The sequence below is a fragment of the Emydura macquarii genome, unplaced genomic scaffold (assembly GCF_026122565.2).
Source record: "Emydura macquarii macquarii isolate MOO-44397 ecotype Brisbane River unplaced genomic scaffold, CSIRO-AGI_Emac_v2 contig_1644, whole genome shotgun sequence".
Lineage (NCBI taxonomy): Eukaryota > Metazoa > Chordata > Testudines > Chelidae > Emydura > Emydura macquarii.
The window spans coordinates 16,189,539-16,207,900 of record NW_027131781.1 but is presented as its reverse complement, the minus strand read 5'-3'; the positions used below and the strand labels follow the sequence as shown (position 1 = coordinate 16,207,900).

Here is an 18,362-nt window from a genome sequence, read left to right as displayed (position 1 = left end):
GGTTTTCCTGACCCCTGCCAACAGCAGGACTCCATGACCAAAGTCTCTTCCCACAAAAGGAAATGATTAGCAGTCCAGTGGTAGTACTAGCATGGCCTTGTCTGATCCCTCATTGCACGTTCATTGACTCCTGGTCTCATCTCCCAGGCTGCTGTCAACTTGATCTCAGTCTGCCTGCCTGCCAGCCAATAAGGCCAGCCGGCTAGCAGGTCTAACAGCTGCAGAAGGGAGAGTCCTGCTTTTCTAACGGACTTTGTGTTATCCAGGCTCCCTCCACTTGCATCAGTGCCCAACTGTGGGAAAAGTGATGGTGAGCTCCAACCTTTTATTCACTTTTCCCACTCCCTTTACCCCCTTTCTCTTTCCTTCAGCAGGCAGCAATGAGAATAGCAGATATAACATGCCTACCTTATTGCTCTCTTTCCCCTCTTCCAAGTATTGTCCTGTGTACAGATATATGTTATAAGTGCCTTCCCATTGGTATGACAGGAGCTGCTGAAGGTTTGAAGGGAAGGAGGAGAATGCCTAAACTGGAACCAGAAAATCTGACCATATCATTGTTCCTGTTTGTGTGTGTATGTGACATAGATAGGTCAGCAAGTTGTGAGTTGACCTGAGCCAAGTCAGAGAAAATGCTATGACCCGCATTCTCAGAAAAGCAGAATTTGTTAGGAAGGAATGCTATTGATTCAGCCTTTTTCAACCCTTGATTGCTGTTTCAGAGATTAAACAAGAAATTCAATCCAAGATTCCAGAAACGTATGCTGTCCAGAGACCTCAGATTGTCAGCATCCACCGAGTCTACATACAGACACGGCAAGAGAAACGCATTCATTTTACCATTGGAAGCCGAGCCTATCTGCTTCCAAAAACATCCATTGTAATTAAGTGCCCAGTACGAAGATTTCAAAAGTCACTTATCCAATGGGAGAAAGATGGACAACACCTACAAAACTCTAAAAGACTTGGCATAACTAAATCGGGATCACTGAAAATACATAGCCTTGAGGCAACAGATATTGGAGTATACAGGTGTATTGCAGGCTCTGTGCATGAAACATTTGTTCTCAAACTTATTGGCACTGACAACCGGCTAATAGAACCTCCAACTTTTAGAAAATATGCAAGTGAGAACAGTGGAACAGATCACAATGAAGCCAACAGTTTTGGAGCCAAATGGCATAAAATGAGCAAAATGTGGCAAATATGGACTAAAAAGAATGAGCTGTATCTGGGTGAAGGACAAGTTAATGACCAACCATTTTTGAGAAATTTTGAAACCCATGCGAGTAATTCAGCAGAAGAATACAGTTCTCATGAGTTCAAGAACAAACATCTGGAGGCAGCAATTCTTCAGGGTGCTTACAGCATGGATACTGTACAATTTGAAGAACTGATAAGGAACATGAGTCAGCTCATTGAAGCTGGAGAAGTCGATGATTTGGCATCCCAGGTTATATATCAGTTAGTTGCTGAATTATCTAGACCACTACAACTTACTACTGAAAAATGGAAAGGCTTGCATGAAGAAAAGTTAGCCTCAAAGCTCAATGGTAAATCACTAAACGTATCTGAACGTTTCAACACAAAAACCCTAGACAAGCTGATGTTCAACCAAAAGGGGCCTGGTATTATAAGCCAAAAACAAGTTCCCAGAATTTCCTTTAATAAAACAATAACTGTACGAATTGGAAATACAGTTTTTCTGACCAAGAATACTCGCACTGTCAATTTACTGTGTGAAATTATAGGCATTAGTGAGCCTAAATATACTTGGACAAAAGATGGTGAAACATTAAAACCGTCTGAGAAGTAAGTAAATATGGGTTCTTTTGGCTTTAAATAATTCTTATGTTACTGGCAAATATTAAAATCTATTCTGTTGTGTAATGTTAAAACATATTGTGAAAATGAACTAAATGTGAGCATTGTGCTTTTCATCTCTCTATTACAAAATTTACACTTTTATTTGAAACGTGTGTCACATTGTCTCACATATCATTTCACTAAAGAAACTGTGCACATCTAATTCTATGATATTATAGGGCAGGTTTGATTTTTATGCTACAAATGAGGATATGCTATTTGTGTTTTCTACATTCTGCCTAAAGTAACATATCTGTGTTAGAGAATGAATAGATGTATACTGAATTAAATATAAGGAGGAAAAAAGTGTATGAGAGCATTTTTGATATACCATACTATATAGGGGAATCACTTTAAAAGTTCCTTCCAGTTATGGTGATATTACCAATCCTAGTAATCTTCTCCATTTTATGTATAGGAAACATCTCTGAAAATTTTACTTTCTCTAAAACTAGAATGAACTTTTAGATGCACCCACTGTGCATGATTTGTACAACATAATATCGTTTTAGAAAGAAACCAAAAATCCTTATGATTTTTTTAATCCTTCATTACCTACAGATCTTTCTATTAAAGATAATGGAATGCCAAAATTTAAAAGGACCCTACATTACAACCACAGTTTAGAAATATACTTGGAGAAAAGGTAGAGCGAAGTGTATTATCAGATATTTATTCAATTTGGAGCAAATACTTTTACTCCATTGCTGGTAATTGAAAAACTCACCTAACATTAGGTTCATGGGTTAGAATTGGAATTATAACTAGCCATTGAGTAATGAAAAAATTATTCCAAAATGATAAAGGGATTTTTGGATATTTTTCAACATATTTAACTGATTAACCCCACTGCCAAGAAAAATATAGTTCTGCAGAGCTATCCATTAAAACAGGGATGCCAAAAATAAGATATTATTTAAAAATGAAAATGTTTTTGGAGCCATGATGCTCCTGCCAATTATTTTTTAGTTTGTGGGACATATGTAGTTTCCCATTTATTTGTTGCAACTGATGTTTTCATTTTCACTATATATTTTGTTGATATGTAAGTATCTTTCTTATTTCTAATGTCTACTATCATAAATTGCACTCTCTATAACTTAGAGAGAGATCCTTACCCTTTTAGGGTTTCACTAGCAACTGGATCTCCATTTCCTTCTTTTTTGTAATAAGATAAATAACATATATATTTAGAAACATATGAGACATACTAATATATCTGCAAAATATATCTGCAAAAAAGGCTGTAGGTGTGGGTGCTGTGCTATAAAAGTATTAATTTCCCACATGGGTGAGGGAAGACTTTGTCCCATACATGAAGGAGGACTTTTGTTGATACGAGTATTCATTTTTAACATACTTTTGTGTTTCCCACATAATATAGCTTTATTTTTGTAAATTTAGCCAATCAAATAGGATGTCAGCTTAACAAATTATTTATGTATGCATTGGTGCACACTGTAGCTAAAGTTATTTACTGCCGGCAAATCTAACGCGGGGAAAAAAAGTATAAACACTCCAGGTTGGCATTTTCAGAATCTTCCCACATCGGTTTGGGTCTTATACCTTGCCACTGGCATACTAGGAAAGGGGTTCAGATGACATACAGTGTTTGGTGGAAAGACTGCAGCTTTATTGCTAATGGGAAAAATAATTACAAACTACATCAATGCACAAAGTCAGGTAGCCCTAAACTTTGCAAATCCCTGATCCTGATTTCCTTCCCCTGCTGAGATCCCGAGGTCCCACCACTGTTGTGTCTCTTGCCAGGCCTAAGACTTTCCACTAGTCATACCCCAGCCACCTAGCACTGTTGTCCCCAAAACTGCTGGTCTGAGGTGACCAGCCAACTATGCTCCAGAATGCTGTCGATGGGGCCTAACATAATTTTTTCTAAAAAATTTTTTTATTATGGTCTTAAAGAAACTTGTTCATTTCAGATCAAATCCTGCCCCTTCCCCAGTGGGGACGGAGGGTCTCTTGGCAGCAGAACCAGTGTTGTTCTGTTTCACAGTGGGAGGAAGGGTTTGGTGAGGACATGCAGATGCTGTCCATCTCCTGCATGGCACATACCGCAGCTCCACAGTGCTATTTGAGAGGAGAGGAGAGGAGAGGATGAGCTGGAGGAGGCCCCCCTGCGTCTATCCTTCAATGCTTCTCCTTGACACCATTGAGGGGGCACACTGCAGGCATGCAGGCTGTTCCACTCATTGGACTAGAGGAGTTTCTACAGAGCAGTTCTGTTGCTGCTCTGCATCCTTGATGGGAAGATTCTTCCTCCTATTTTCCTGAAGGGAGACCTGGTTTACAGCTGAGATATGCGAACTGTGCACTGGACTTGTTCCTACATGAATAAACCCTTTTTTCCCCCCTTAAACATCCTTCAGATTGGTTTTGAATGGCATTGGAAAAATACAGATTCAGAATCCTACCCGAAAGGAACTTGGCGTGTATGGATGCATGGCAGTCAATGACTTTGGTTCTGATATGAAAACTTCTTTGCTATTGTACGCAGGTAATGTTGATCATGGCATCTATAGTATCATGAGTGTCATTTCTTTGTTTAGCACTAACACCCATCCCCCACTCCCAAATCTGGATTGAGTTTGAAGGAATTAGTAAATAGAAATAAGGTTGCCTCCTTGAGGTTAAATTGTATTTCGACTAAAACCACACCAGCTATGAGCCAAGTTAGCTGATCCACCCTACTATCTGTATGTTTCTTTTCAAACTTAATTCTGATTAAATCATGATGAATTTAAATACAGGGTCTATAAAGCACATAAAACTTAAAATAAATATATTTTAAATTGATAATTCATTTCTTTTTCTTTTGAAGAGGCTCCTGTCATTTTGTCCTCCGGAACAAATGTCACAAATCTGGAAGTTAGTAATCTCTCTGTAACTGTTGGAGGTATGATAGTGGCAAGAGTTGGAGCAAACATTACAGTTGAATGTCCAGTGAGAGGTAAGCAAGAACAACATTAAGTTCCTTGTAGTGTAGGAATAAGAAGCTCCCCTTGAATCTTGAAAAAAGTTACTGGTAGCAGCAGAATATTATTCCTTCTTACTAGGCATGTCAACCTTGCTCATTCTATTTCTTCTCTATATCTTTTTCCCTTAGAGAGACAGACAGACAGATGCACACACACACTACACACACACAAACTTTCTTCCTTTGAAAATGCTTTCTTCCATGAGATGGTCTGTGACCCACCACAGTGTTTAAGGACCATCAAAGCTGATGACCATCCTAAATATTGGCTCCATAGCTAAGTTGAATTGCTCATCAGAAAACTTGCCGCACCATTGTAGCCTCTTGCCCTTATAGGCAATGCTCATGTGCCTAAGCCATCTAGAACTGCAACTAAAATCTCCAGTCTCACCTCCAAAGGACTTTAAACTTGATTGCAAAATAAGCTTACCTATTACAACCAGCATTTTGCAGCTGCAGGAAACAGACAAAGAGGATGAGATTCATTAGATGCCAAGCCACAAAAGTCTGTGGAGCTTGTTTAATTCAACACCTCTGGAGCAGCACTTACAGCGAGTAGAAGCCACATATATTAAATAATTTAATGTCTTTTCTTATTTTCTAGATCTCAGTTTATGCAAGCAAGGTAGATATTTTACCTATTAATCTCTTCATCACTGTGCTTTAAACTAAACACCTTAAAAGTTAATTCACTGTTACAGTCATATTATTTTATTTAAATGATTTTAATAAAACATGAGTCGACATTTGGTGTCTTGTTTAATCAAGAACATGAAGGTGAATGTTCAGCTAGCACATTGCCAATGAGTTTGCACTTGTACTTGGAAACAATGAGAGTTACAACTGATTAAAAATAAATTGTTAGGCAAGTTAGGGCGCCATTTCCATTTGTACTGCTTTTGGGAAACTATATTTGCAGTAGTCCAGAAGAAAGATGTTGATATTAGACCAAAATAGTGATAGAAAAATATGAATGCAAATAGTTCTACAAATAGCTTTAAATAATAGTGGTGCCAGACTGATGGGTATTGGAACATGTGGCTCCGTTATTCGTTGTTTGTACCAAGGCTTTTGCTTTGGGGAAGTAATATTTTCCAGCTATACTTTGGCAATTCTTTGTACAACTGACCTGCATCTCAGATTCAGCAGAGTTAAAGTCACAGTGTTATGTCAGTTTTGTTAAGATTTAGTAATCTAAATATCAATTAATATTCACACATGGACTTTTAATTTCTAGACACTTTAGAGTTGTGTATGTTAGTGGGCAGGCTGTAATTATGCTAAAACTGACACGAATATTGACTTAAAAATGATTTATCTAACTGCTTTATTTCCTGTAATTGCTGAGGAAGTAGAAGTTATTATTTGTGCATTAGAAACGTAGCTTGCACTTTTTAAAACTTCCGTCAGACTAATAGCAGAAAAATGAACTTTGAAAATAAGGTAAGGATACTTTTACTGTCTTCCTTTCATTAATCAAAAGTACACCACTGAATTGCTCCAAGAGTAGAGAGTTAAAGAGCCTTATTAATCTGTTTATTAAAGAGAGGGGAACAAACCTACCAGAGTTTCCTTTGTAGAAAAAATGAGAACTTTTGTTAAGAATATTAATCACACATTGTTTACAGATTTCTTTGAGCCCTGGAAAATGCAGGACACCTGAGGGCTTGATCTCTGAAAAAGTGCACTGGAAAAGACGTGACTATGTCTCTGTGCACTATAAGGAAAGCACATTTAGATCATGATGTTCCAGACACTTATGCATGTGCATAACTTTGCTCATGCGAGTAGTCCCCATGGGGATTACATCATATGCTTAAAGTTGAGCATGTCCTCAGTGCTTTGTTGAATCGAGACCTAGTTGAGAAATAAGCAATTTTTGGATAAAATTGCAGTTTCCAAACTGCTTAGTCCATATATGCAGGAAAAGGAAATACAGTATACTATGTTATGTTATTGGCCCCATATGTTTCATATCCTATTTGTGAATGGTTCAACTGAAACTCATATAGTTAATAAAACATATCCTATACTTTGATAAATTAATGCCTTTTGTTTCTGATGTAGAATCTTCCTAGTTTCATGGTTACGAGTGGACTGCCAGTTAGACGATCAGGGTTCTATTCAGGACTCTGCCATTGATTTGCTATGTGACTAACGTGTGTCTCAGTTACTTCACCCGTAAACTGAAAATGTCGATGTCCTCCCATTTTTGCAAAGTGGTTTTGAGAATTTAGGATGAAAAGTGATAAGGACATAGTATTGTTGTTACTTTTGTATTTATTTGTTTGTTTGTTCATTCATCTCTCAGGAAATTCATTTGAAGGAGTATCCAATGTATATGATATCAAATATAGGTCCGTAGGATTTATAGGTTTAAACATTCTTTCTCCTCATCAGTACCTACAGATAATATTGATTAGAAGGCAGGCTTCTTCTTTTAGTATCCAGGAGACCCTGATTAGACCTGGCGGTGTTTTTCCCCCACTACCCTTTCTCTTAAGTAGCCAGAAAGAAGAATACATTTGCTCAGCTGCAGTGTCTGACTTCTTTTCTGGGAATGACAGCCTTTCTGTCTTTGCACATTAAGTATTACCAGATAAGGCTCAGCAAGTTGTGCTTTATATTCTGCTGCGTACACCAATCCTGTACACCTTACTCATGCAACTCTTCCCTTGATGTTGAACAAATATGGTTTCCTGTGGGCCATTTAAATGCTTGTCCTGCCACAAAAAAGGATGTATGTATGGAGCAGCACAAGCTGTCTGTGTGCGCCATGGCATATTTTATGTAGTGCCATGTTCTCAGCAGAATCTTTAAATGCCTATGCAATTTCTTGCCTTTGGTGTTTTTTATGTTGAACCAAATTCTACCCTCAGTTACAGCTGTGCAACCCAGGGGTTTCTCTCCGGCAGATCCTTTAAATATTGTACTTTTGCACTCCATTTCTTATTTTGCACACGCTTGCCTCTCTCTTGCCAGTACAGCCCATGTGGATGTGCATGTAGCAATTTTCTTACTGCAACATACAGAAAATATTTGTTATGGATCTGTGCAAAAATGGCACCTTGTGGCTTATTCAACAGAACACTGTGCCATGGTGAAAAGAACTGGGACTAGTAGTAGCTTGCCACGCAAACTGGCAGAGGGTATGCTGAGAGCTGCAGGTGTGAGGATGGAGGGAAGGATGTATCTAGAATCCCCTAGTGGCCAGCTAATGACTGTACAGTATACCCTGTAATTGAATTACTCGTGACCTACAAAAAAATAATGCCTCTGAACAAAATGCTTTGGGATGCTAGACTTATTAGACTGTGTTACATGGAGCAATTTTACTATCCATTAACACCATCAAACAAAAAGGTTTAATGTTATGTGTGATATGCGCCAGTCGAATATATATTTTCCAGTCTCACTGTTTCATTCATTTGATTTTCTCTCTCTCCAAAAGACTTTCTCTCATGTTCTAATCATCAGTTTCAAATTACAAAAATGGAGATATATAGTGTAAAGCATATAGTCTAATAAGTAACAGACCATCAGGGCAAGGGCTAAGAAAGTTATTTCTACTAATTTGCTGAAGCTAATAGTATAGATTTCTATTTTCCTTTCAATTTATAATACAAATATTTTTCCACTAATTGTAATAAACTCACTTTCATAGGTCCCACACCCTGTATGTTAGGAGATATTCATACCATTCTGGACAGATTCATATTCCACAGTTATAGCCAACTACTTTTCAATCAACACATGTGGTATAAATATCAATAGCGCTTGCTCCAGATTGCTCACAGATAACATTTATTGTATTTGCCGAAAGGATCTTTTGTGATTATTACATAAACTGAACTAAACCTGTCAGACTCTATTTATTCTAAAAGGCTGAAAGTTCTAAGCTGAATGAAAATGGGGGGTGGGAACTGGACAAATCTGTATTCACTGTGCATTGTGTGCCACCTTCTGGTGAGAAAATAGAAAGGAAAATGCTGACTAGTAAGTGGTGTAGATTACAGACATTTTATTGCATCTCGGAACTTATTTTAGATTGGAAGCTTCTCATAGTCAGGAGACTACAGGGGAAGGGAAAGGCTGTGAGGTTTTCCCATGGAGATGCCAGTAATTATTCAGCAATAGCAGTGGGAAGAGGCTAGGAAGGGGAATCGCCCTCCACAACTACCACCATCTCCACAAAGAATGGCTAAGAGTTACAAACCCAGCACACACAGATCCCTGGAAATCTGCCTGGATCTTGGAGGATCAGTTGTGGATGCCCAGATAGTCCATGTGGCTGTATGCTGACTCCTGGACAACTGGGGCTCACCAGCACCCTCCACCCCATGTAGACAGGGCACCTGCTGCAGACCATTGCTGCTGAAGCCTCCCTAAAAGGAGGCCAGGAATTGTTCCATTCCATTGAGCAGCACTCCATCCTGAGGCTGCATTACTTTTTTAAGAGAAAAGAAACATGAACTGAGGCGTTGTTTACTTGATCAAGAAGCAGGAGACTTGGGGTGGGAGAATTGTGCTTTAGAAATGAAAGGCCATTAATGAGGACAGACAAATGCATGGAATTAAGTGGCAAGCTGCAACTTGTATTAAACTTTAGCATGGAAGAGAGACTACTCGCCCATCACCCATGCTTTTCTATACTAGGCATTTAATTGGTTCCAGTGTGGGGGTTACAGAGCTCCTTACCATAGAGTTCATGAGGCAGGGTGGCTCTTCTCAGCCTACCCCACAGGTCTCAGCTCTCTGAGTCCTAGCACCCTCATCCCTGCAAGGGGGACAGAAGGTGCAGCAGAATGGGGTCCTTAGCCTGTGAAGGCCACAAGGTATCATCCTATCACACAAGCCAAAGGCCCATCACTGAAATCCCAGGTCTTTTCTTTGGGAACCATTCATTTATACTCTTAACCACACTGGAAACTGGCCGCAAGTTGCAGTGAATAAACAACACTAACTTAGTACCTCAGTTAGGTACTAAGCATGTTCCTATTTAACCCATGGTGGCTTGAAGGTGCTGCAAGGAAGGCAAAAAACTCCCTGGTCCCTTGCCATTTGGTCAGTAGGAGAAAAAAATTCCTTCCTGACCCCATAAACAGGTGATTAGCTCAACCCGCAGCATCTGTCAGGCCGAGTGCCCATTCCTAGTTCAGGTGAGTAGGATGAGCTGCTGGAACAGAGCAGAAAGAAGCACCACATGGCGCCTGCACTGGGCTGAATTCTGAGAGCAGGGGAATGCTGGCCAATCAGCACCCCTCTCTTCCAGCTGGCCAATGGGTGCCAGAGACTCCCAGGGGGAGGAGCTACCTCTTGTCCCTCAGCAGGTGTCTCTCTCCCTTGCTGTCATCCTATCACCACTAGCCCCATCAATTTCTCCTACCCATTGATGCATGTGAGTGGCATTTTTCCATGCAGTTTTTGCTCAGGAAAAACTTCCTCTGAAGTCAAGGCTATGTTGCAGGATTTGTTTCCACCAAAATCTTTGTCAGTGGTATCAATTGCAGAAGCAGCTCACACGTATAGAAGCAGGATGGTCCAACAATTGTCTGGATTACTGTTGCTGTGGTCATTTTGGTTTGTAGGGACACAGTCAGATATTATGAATTCTTATATTGCCCCTTAGAAATAGGTCATGATTTTCAAAAATAACGCTAAGATGCTAAATCAATATTTAGGTGTCAAAATAAGTGACCTGACTTAAAGGCTGTGTCACCATTGAGTTCAGGGGAGCTAATGAGAACTTAGCACTTTTGAAAGTAAGTCCACTTATTTGGATGCCTAAATAGAGATTTAGGAGCCTTATTTTTAGGCATCTGTTTTTAAAAATCTTGGCCTTAAATTTCAGTAGATGGAAGAGAGTTTGACTTCTCCTTGAGTGGCAGCTACAGAACCAAATAGAGGACCAGATTCTGCTCCTTATGAAGTCAGTGCTAGCTTGCAATTAACTTCAATAGGATCAGTTATTGGGTCCAATGAAGGTTTGTGACACAGAATTGCTCACTATAGGATAAATCAGGTGAATATAGAAGGATTTAAGTTACTGAGCCATAGTATTTTCCTCTTAAAGTAGACATGCTAGTTAGCTTCTAAAGTTAAGTAAACTTTTGGAAGAAGAAAGTGTTCAGCAAAAAGTGTTTTCTGCCAGCACAATTCTGCCTTGCCCTTGAATGGGAAATACAGAATACTTTATGAGATTCTACATGGCTGGGTGTGTGTGTGTGTGTGTGTGTGTGGGGAGGGGGGGGGGAGGAATTTTCTGAAGAAATATCTAATGTTTTAGAACAACCATTTAGTAGGCCAAGATTTTTATAGAGTGTAATATTTCATAGGGATTTCAAGGTTGGAGGAAATTTGCTTTTGAACACTGAATATTTAAGGATGCCCTATAGTGCAGACTTTTTTAAAAAAAAAACACTTGTTTCACAGTCCCTTCAGAGCTGGAATATTTTTCCATAATATTTCCTGTCCCAGAGCCACTCATTGTAGAAAATAACTTTTTTTCCCCCTCCATGGAACATTGAGTAGTTTAGAGCTGTTCTGGTGCTGGTGGAAAATAACCTGTGTTTGAGGTAAGAGAAATAGCTTAAAATTTAAAATTAGTTTTATAGCTCCTTAGGTCTATAGCAGACAGTATTAACATCAGAGGGTTTAGATCCATTACAGGATTAAAATTCTAACTTTAAAAGTTATAAAGATTTTTTTAAAAGCTAATCAAGCCCCAGTTCAGGAAAGCAACTCTGTTCAGGAAGGGTAGTAATGCACATGCTTAGCTTTTAGCATGTGCTTAGTTGCTTTCCCTAATAGGGATGGATTTAATCATATGTTTATGTGGTTTTTTCAGTTGGAGCCATAGCTTATGATCCCAACAGAAGTCAATGACAAAAGTCCCATTGACATCAGTGGGAACTGGATTATGCCCACACCCTCAGAACCTTATGATTGTTTGAGGAATGTTAGACACCTGTGGGTTTGTTCCTCAATTGCATTGAGCACAGTTGGGGAGGGATAAGTAGGGAAGCAAAAGTGGCTGCAAGCCACCTTTCTGCTTCCCCTAATTGTTGGGTTGGCTGGCATCAAACCAACTCAGCATAAGTTAGAACAGTCACAGGGCCATTGATTCAAAAAGGTAGCGGAACAACTGGGGGTAGCATAGGCGGTGTCTCAGGCTAGCTGTCCAAATACATGCCCAAAGGGATCCGGGCAAGTTTGCACTCAGGTGGCTAGCCTGAGCTGCCACCCATGCTATTTTTAGCGCACTAGCTTCAATAGACCTAGCACATGCCTGTCTACTCAAGCTGTGAAGCACGCTTCCAAAAATACCCTTACATGAAGGCCACTTTACACCACTCTGGCAATGTAAAGAGGACCTAAAATGGGAGTAAATATAATTATGCTCTTTTTAAGGCCTAGTGTTAACAGGCCTTTGTGAAAATGGGAATCAGGCCCACAGGGTGAAATTCACTTCTGTGCAAAGGGCTAGGTACCACTTAAGTTCTACTTAAGACAATAGGAGTAAATAGCATTTTGGCTTCTGTTCAGTTTGTCACTTCAAAGAAGGAAAACCACCCAAAGTCCTATTCCGGTCTCTGTTTGGCAAAAGAAACCTTCTGAATGTTTATAATAACTTTTAAAGCTTATTCACATGAGTTTTTAAAGGGTAAAACACAAGCCTTAACTATTTTTTCTAGGATAAGCAGCTCTTAATTTCTGTGCCAGTCTGTGTACCACATCCTGAATATGTGAAAAAATCCTCTGTGTGGCTGATTCAGTGCTTCGTAAAGTAGTACTATAAAAGCCCTGTCATGGGAGGAATGGGAAAAATCAGTATACCTTGCCCAGCTGTTTACAAGAGCTGATGATATTTATTTCATTATGCATCAAAACAAAAAGAAAAGCAATATCTTAGCTCATTAGTATTAAATAAACTGGGTAGTTTTCAAAGTCAAATTATATGGAAGCTACATAATGAAAGGCCAATCAACAAAAGTGTAAAAATGAGGTTTGTGAATTGGCTCTGGCATGGTGTGTAATCTTGAAAGTGTTTTATGTGAAGCATTGTTGAATGTAGGCTATGTGCAAAAGGTAAATGCACTTCTAAAAATAGTTTTTCTATGAGAAAAGTAACAGAGCAGTTCAAAGTGTTGCTTTTCATTTTTCTTTTGCCTGTTTTGTTTATTTAATCCATTTATAAGACGCATATCTCCAGATCTTAAAGCACCATGCAATAGAAACCAATTTCTGGACAGACTGCTGCACATCTCTGGATGCACACCCCATAAAGCCAGCCTGGAAAGCTTTATGCCACCTTTATGCTTCCCAGATTCTGGGCTGCTCCAAGGAATGGAGTATGAGACTGCTTTAAGTTACAGCAATCTGATGTGGCTGCCTATGGGCTACTCTGAATGCTGGAGCACAGCAGTGTGCAGGATACGCTGGCCATGCACTGCCTTGCCCCATGTCCTCTGAGGCCCCTGTACACTGCCAGACTGGAGTGAGAGAGACATAGCAGGATCTGGAAGCTGCAGGGTCCTAGTGCCCAAGCTCTAACCTGAGCCCAGAAGCCTGCACAGCAATGTCACAGTCCCGCAGCCTGAGCCCCATGAGCCAGAGTTGGCTGGCATAGGCCAGTCATGGGTTTTTCTTTTCTGTGTAGACATGCCCCGAGGAAATGTCTTTACTGCAGTTAGCTGGGCTGTAACCCAGGTGTTGCCCTTCAATATTTAAAAGAAGAACTAGAAAGACAGCCCAAGGGCAAGTCCGACCACCCTTAATCTGATGGCCCAGAAGCCTTCAGCCCCACTCACAAAAGAATAATTTCTTAGCTAATAAAAGATTGGGGAAAACAAAAAGGAATCTCAAATGCAAAAACTAGGGAAGAGCACCCAAGGAAGTCAACTGAACTAAATGTAATGTAAACAGACTTGGTATCAGAGGTAAGCTTAATTATTATTGATTTCCAGATAAAAACTATGTTCAGACTGAGAGTATCTATTAGTAATTTAGGGTAAAATACATCATAGGGATGTTGCAGTTATTCCAACAAATCCAAGCATACTGAGGTATGGCCATAAAGAGTAAAGGAATTCAAACAACCTCAACTCTGCACTGCACTGATGCCATGCAGTAACCATACAATTATGATTTGTGCATAATAATGTTCGTTGTCCCAGATTAGATTCGATTTTTAAAGATACACTACATTTTTTCTTTTTCTTTTTTTCTCTCTCCTCATGGTGACATTACACAGCAAATGTAAGGTTAATTGTGCATTTCGATTGGCTGTAATTGCAAAACAGCCACATGCCATTCTGTTCACTCCTCACTCCTTGTCAGGGGCAGGATTTGGAAAATCAATGCTTCAATCTTTATTCACTTGAGAAACTCAGCCCACCTCCCACCAGTACTGCTTGCTAGTCTTCACCAAGCAGAAATTCATGGAGGCCTTTGAAGCAGAAAGATTATTTACTAATAATTCCAACTGACTTAAAAAAGGAGCGTGACAGGTGGTGGGGTTTGGGAGCTGCAGGGAGAGGCTGGACTGTTCTGCACACGTTTTGTGTATTTTGGAGCTCACTAGCTCCAGTACAGCCCTGAAAGGCTTAGATTTTGTGGCTCGGACTCTGAAACCCATTCCTCTCCCTAGGCTTCAGAGCCCAAGCCGCAACAAATACACAGCTATTTTAAACCCAGTAGCCTGAGCCCCAGAAGCCCAAGTCTGTCAACCTGGCTCTGGGACTTGCTGCTGCAGGCTACCACTTACTGTGTAGATGTCCCCAAAAAGGGAATGAGGAGCAGGGACAGAGCAACCTCATGGGGAGAAGCGCTAGGAACAAGACAACCGTGGAACAAAGATTAGACTGTGCTTTGTGATTTATCTTTTATTTAAGTTAAGAACACAGATAAATCCTAGGAATTGGGTAAATTTTGGACAGCAGGTGTGTGTATGTGCATACAGACGCGTGCATGCTATATTGAGAGCAGTGTCCCATACGGCTTAGTGAACCAAACACATAATACTATCTCTGATGTAAACTAGCCCATTACGGGCTAAAAGTTAGAGAGAGGCCCAATCCAAATCTCCATCTCCCCTCACATTCTCATATTTTGTGGGGAGAATCTGGGTTTTGAATCCCTAGACTGGAATCCATTCTTACCATGTTGTTTCTGGGCCTATTTTTTTTTTTTTTTTTTTTTTTGGCGTTAGTTTGCCATGATCTGGCTGCTAACCCAAACCCTATTTTAAACCAGCTCATCATCCACATGACACCTCTGCACTGTAAATACATATGCCTGAATGACAATGGAAAATGTGGAGTGAAGGAAAAATGTGACTGTATCTGAGAAGGATTCATGTTAGCCACAAAGTTTAGGTTTAATTATAAAAGAGACACTTAAAATAAGAGCTCTTCTTAATCTCAGTAAGATTTCTCAAAATGGTATAAAGTTTCTTCTGGAAAATTTGAAAGATAACTTCTGGTTTTGGACACTTGTGCACTCTACAGATTACAGCTTGTTTTGTGCTATTTTGTTCAGTGATACACAATCTTTTGAACCTGAAAACACTTACTAGTTGCTAAATTGTCTAGTTTAAATCTTTGATAATGTGGTAGGGTGTTTCTGTCTGATGGCTTTCTAGACAAATTGGTGTGAGGAACATTTTCCTTAAGTGAAATAGCTGCATCCAAAAAATATATCTGGTTCCTATTATACTGAAGGAAAATCATGAAGTGTGCATTGAAAGTACTAAGCCAGTGATTGAATTGTTAAAGTTCTTAAGGGCCATTCCACATCATGAAGACATAATCTGTAAAGCAATACCATACAATGATCTGGGAAGAAAGGGGACTGAATTAGCATTCAATATGGCTAATATTTCCAAATGTCCCACATAATAAGGTAGATCCACCCATTATAATATCCTTACATGGCCAATGATAAGTGATTTTAGACAAGAAAACACTGTGCATATGACAGTTTGGCTTCTTCATGCCTGCCTCATGTGCATCATGCATAGTGCCCCTGTAGGGCTGGCCATTGTGCCAGATATGACAGAGTAATCCAGTGTGATTTCACTGGACCCTTGGGACGTCAGAAGAATGCCACTGATCCAGCAACTGGCATAAAGGGCCAACAATAAAGTGTTTTTAATGTGCTGGCCTTAACAGTTTGCAAAATTTCATTTTAAAGGCAGATATTTGGGGATAAGAGCAACTTTAGAAAGCATCCCACTCTGATAATCTTATTTGATTGATAAACATCACTCCTTTAAAAGAAAAAAAGTTATTCATAGTTTGTCATTTGGGATGTCAAATATCAGCCAAGCATGAATTTTTGGAAGTTAATGGTTATAATAGGAAAGATGACAGAGTTTTAATTAAAAAGCAAATAGAATACAGTTAGCCTTCTGTAGCACAAGACTGTTAATGACTGAGACCTACGTTAGACTGTTCCCCTTTCTATCTCTTCATATGCTGCTGATACAAGTCATCTCTGCAGCTCCTGTCATATGGAACAGCCTTGTATTCTTGGCACACATTGACCCCATCTGTTCTCAAATCTCATCAGCAAATATATATATATTTTCCTCCAGGTGAATACTATGCCTCTTAATTACTCTCTTTTTCTCTGCTTTTGTTTTAAGAATTTTGTAACTGTATTATTTTATCCTGTGATGTTTTCTGGGATGCAGTTTATATAAGGGTTGCTATTCGAAATAAGCACCTGATCCTACAAATCTTTACATGAGTTGTCCTTATTCATGTGAGCAGTCTCATGTTATCCAGTGGGATAAATCATTTGAACATTAGTTTACAGAATAGGCTCTTAAATTGTAATATATTACTTTCTGTTGATTGACAGTCATTTGTAAAGCCATTCTGTTAGCTTTCCACAGAGTGCTTAATCTTGTATTGCAGCTCTGTGCTGAAGTACTAATAGAACTGAGTATTATAAATGAAAACTACTTATTTGGGGATATTCGCATTTTGTTGTGAATGCAAAAATGTTTGCTTATTTTGTTAAAACTGCTGTTGTTTTAAGATTGCATTGTCTGAAAAATGACTTCAGAAGCTCAAGGTACTCATATGACAGTGATGGGTGGCAGTGTAAAACCCTAAGAAAGGAAACCTCAGATTTATTTAAGGTGATAAGTGTTTTTATTATTTACATTTTAAGGTGTTCCCCAACCGAACATAACTTGGCTTAAGAAGAAAGAATCCCTACAAAACAATTCTTTCTTGCTTTTGAATGGGTCCTTATTTCTGCAGAATGTTTCATTTGAAAATGCAGGAACATATATTTGCACCGCAACCAGTGCTCTTGGAAAAGCAGTAGCCACATCTGTCCTTCACTTATCTGGTAAGTATAAAATCATACTTCACCATTCATAAGCAAGGACAAACCATTTTGGTTATAAAGCGTTGTTCCTAGAATGGATGGGATGTGTTTGGGGAAATATTTAACCCTCTAATTGACATGGGTTTGGAATTTCCTGATGGAACCTGGCCCTTTGAAATATGTTTTACACGCCATACTATCTGTTTATGCTGATTTGGGGCACAAAGAATTTGAGTTCTGATGCCTCTTTCTTGGTGCTCCATCCACTTGCCACTGGGCTTCTGTGCCATCTTCTGGGCAACAGCCCATAGCCTTTAAGCAAGTTGGGTCTTCTGAAGTCTTGTTAAGGCTCTGTAGGAGATATATTCAGATTAAAGAATGCATGGTGCTTTCAACCTCGGGACAGAGGGCAGGCTTTATATGGAAATCCAGAGCAGCCCATTTACACTAATGGGAGTTGTGCTTCTAATCTCACAGGCCAACAAAACATACACAGGTGAAGAGTGAAAAATCACAGAACATGGGCAGTCGATCCTGAATGTCTTTATTTACCCTAGTAAGGGGTAAGACGCTGAAAATGAAAAATTAAAAAAGGCTGGTTAATCAATTCTACTGTAAATAGACTAGTCATGTAAAACTCCACAATGCAACCTTGCCCCCCAAGTATCTCCAGTGAATCTTCCAAGTGTGAAGACTAATTCCCCAAACACAGTGTGCTAGCTAAACGTGCTGAGTTCTGTTACAAACCCTCATTGTTAAACACATGAATATTGGATGGCTTATAGATGGTGGGGCCTGTAGCTGCAAGCAAGAAATTTGGGGGATAGGATATAAGTCTCTGTGTAAGAGTGAGGTTGTGGAGCTTATTATAAACAGTGGTAAGAGGATATACTCCTGGTTTCCACCTTCCTGGCTGAAGCAGAGGACCCAGATGCTTCTGAGGAGAGCAGTGTAATTAAAGATGTGTCACAGAAATGCTGGCCAGAGTCTGAATTTGCTTTCTGGTCCCAGTCACCTGAAATAGATTTAAATGAATATGAAGTAAGTAGTAGGGACCAAGTCCTGCAATTCTTAGTACACGCTCAGGCAAAACTCGCACTGATTTCAATGGCAAAGAAGTTTTGTCAGAGTCAGGACTTGAGGATTGGGCTATATTGGG

The 18,362-nt window shown here is 39.5% G+C and overlaps 1 protein-coding gene across 5 annotated transcripts in view; it reads left to right on the top strand.

The window, feature by feature from the left end:
- ADAMTSL3 (ADAMTS like 3) overlaps nucleotides 1–18,362 on the top strand; it is a 237,862-nt gene that overhangs the window by 205,641 nt on the left and 13,859 nt on the right. For all 5 annotated transcript variants that reach the window (XM_067555726.1, XM_067555728.1, XM_067555724.1 and 2 more), the window contains 4 exons: nucleotides 723–1,812; nucleotides 4,254–4,381; nucleotides 4,706–4,834; nucleotides 17,042–17,224. In XM_067555726.1, the coding sequence (XP_067411827.1) occupies nucleotides 723–1,812; nucleotides 4,254–4,381; nucleotides 4,706–4,834; nucleotides 17,042–17,224 (1,530 nt within the window). The remainder of the gene's footprint in view (nucleotides 1–722; nucleotides 1,813–4,253; nucleotides 4,382–4,705; nucleotides 4,835–17,041; nucleotides 17,225–18,362) is intronic.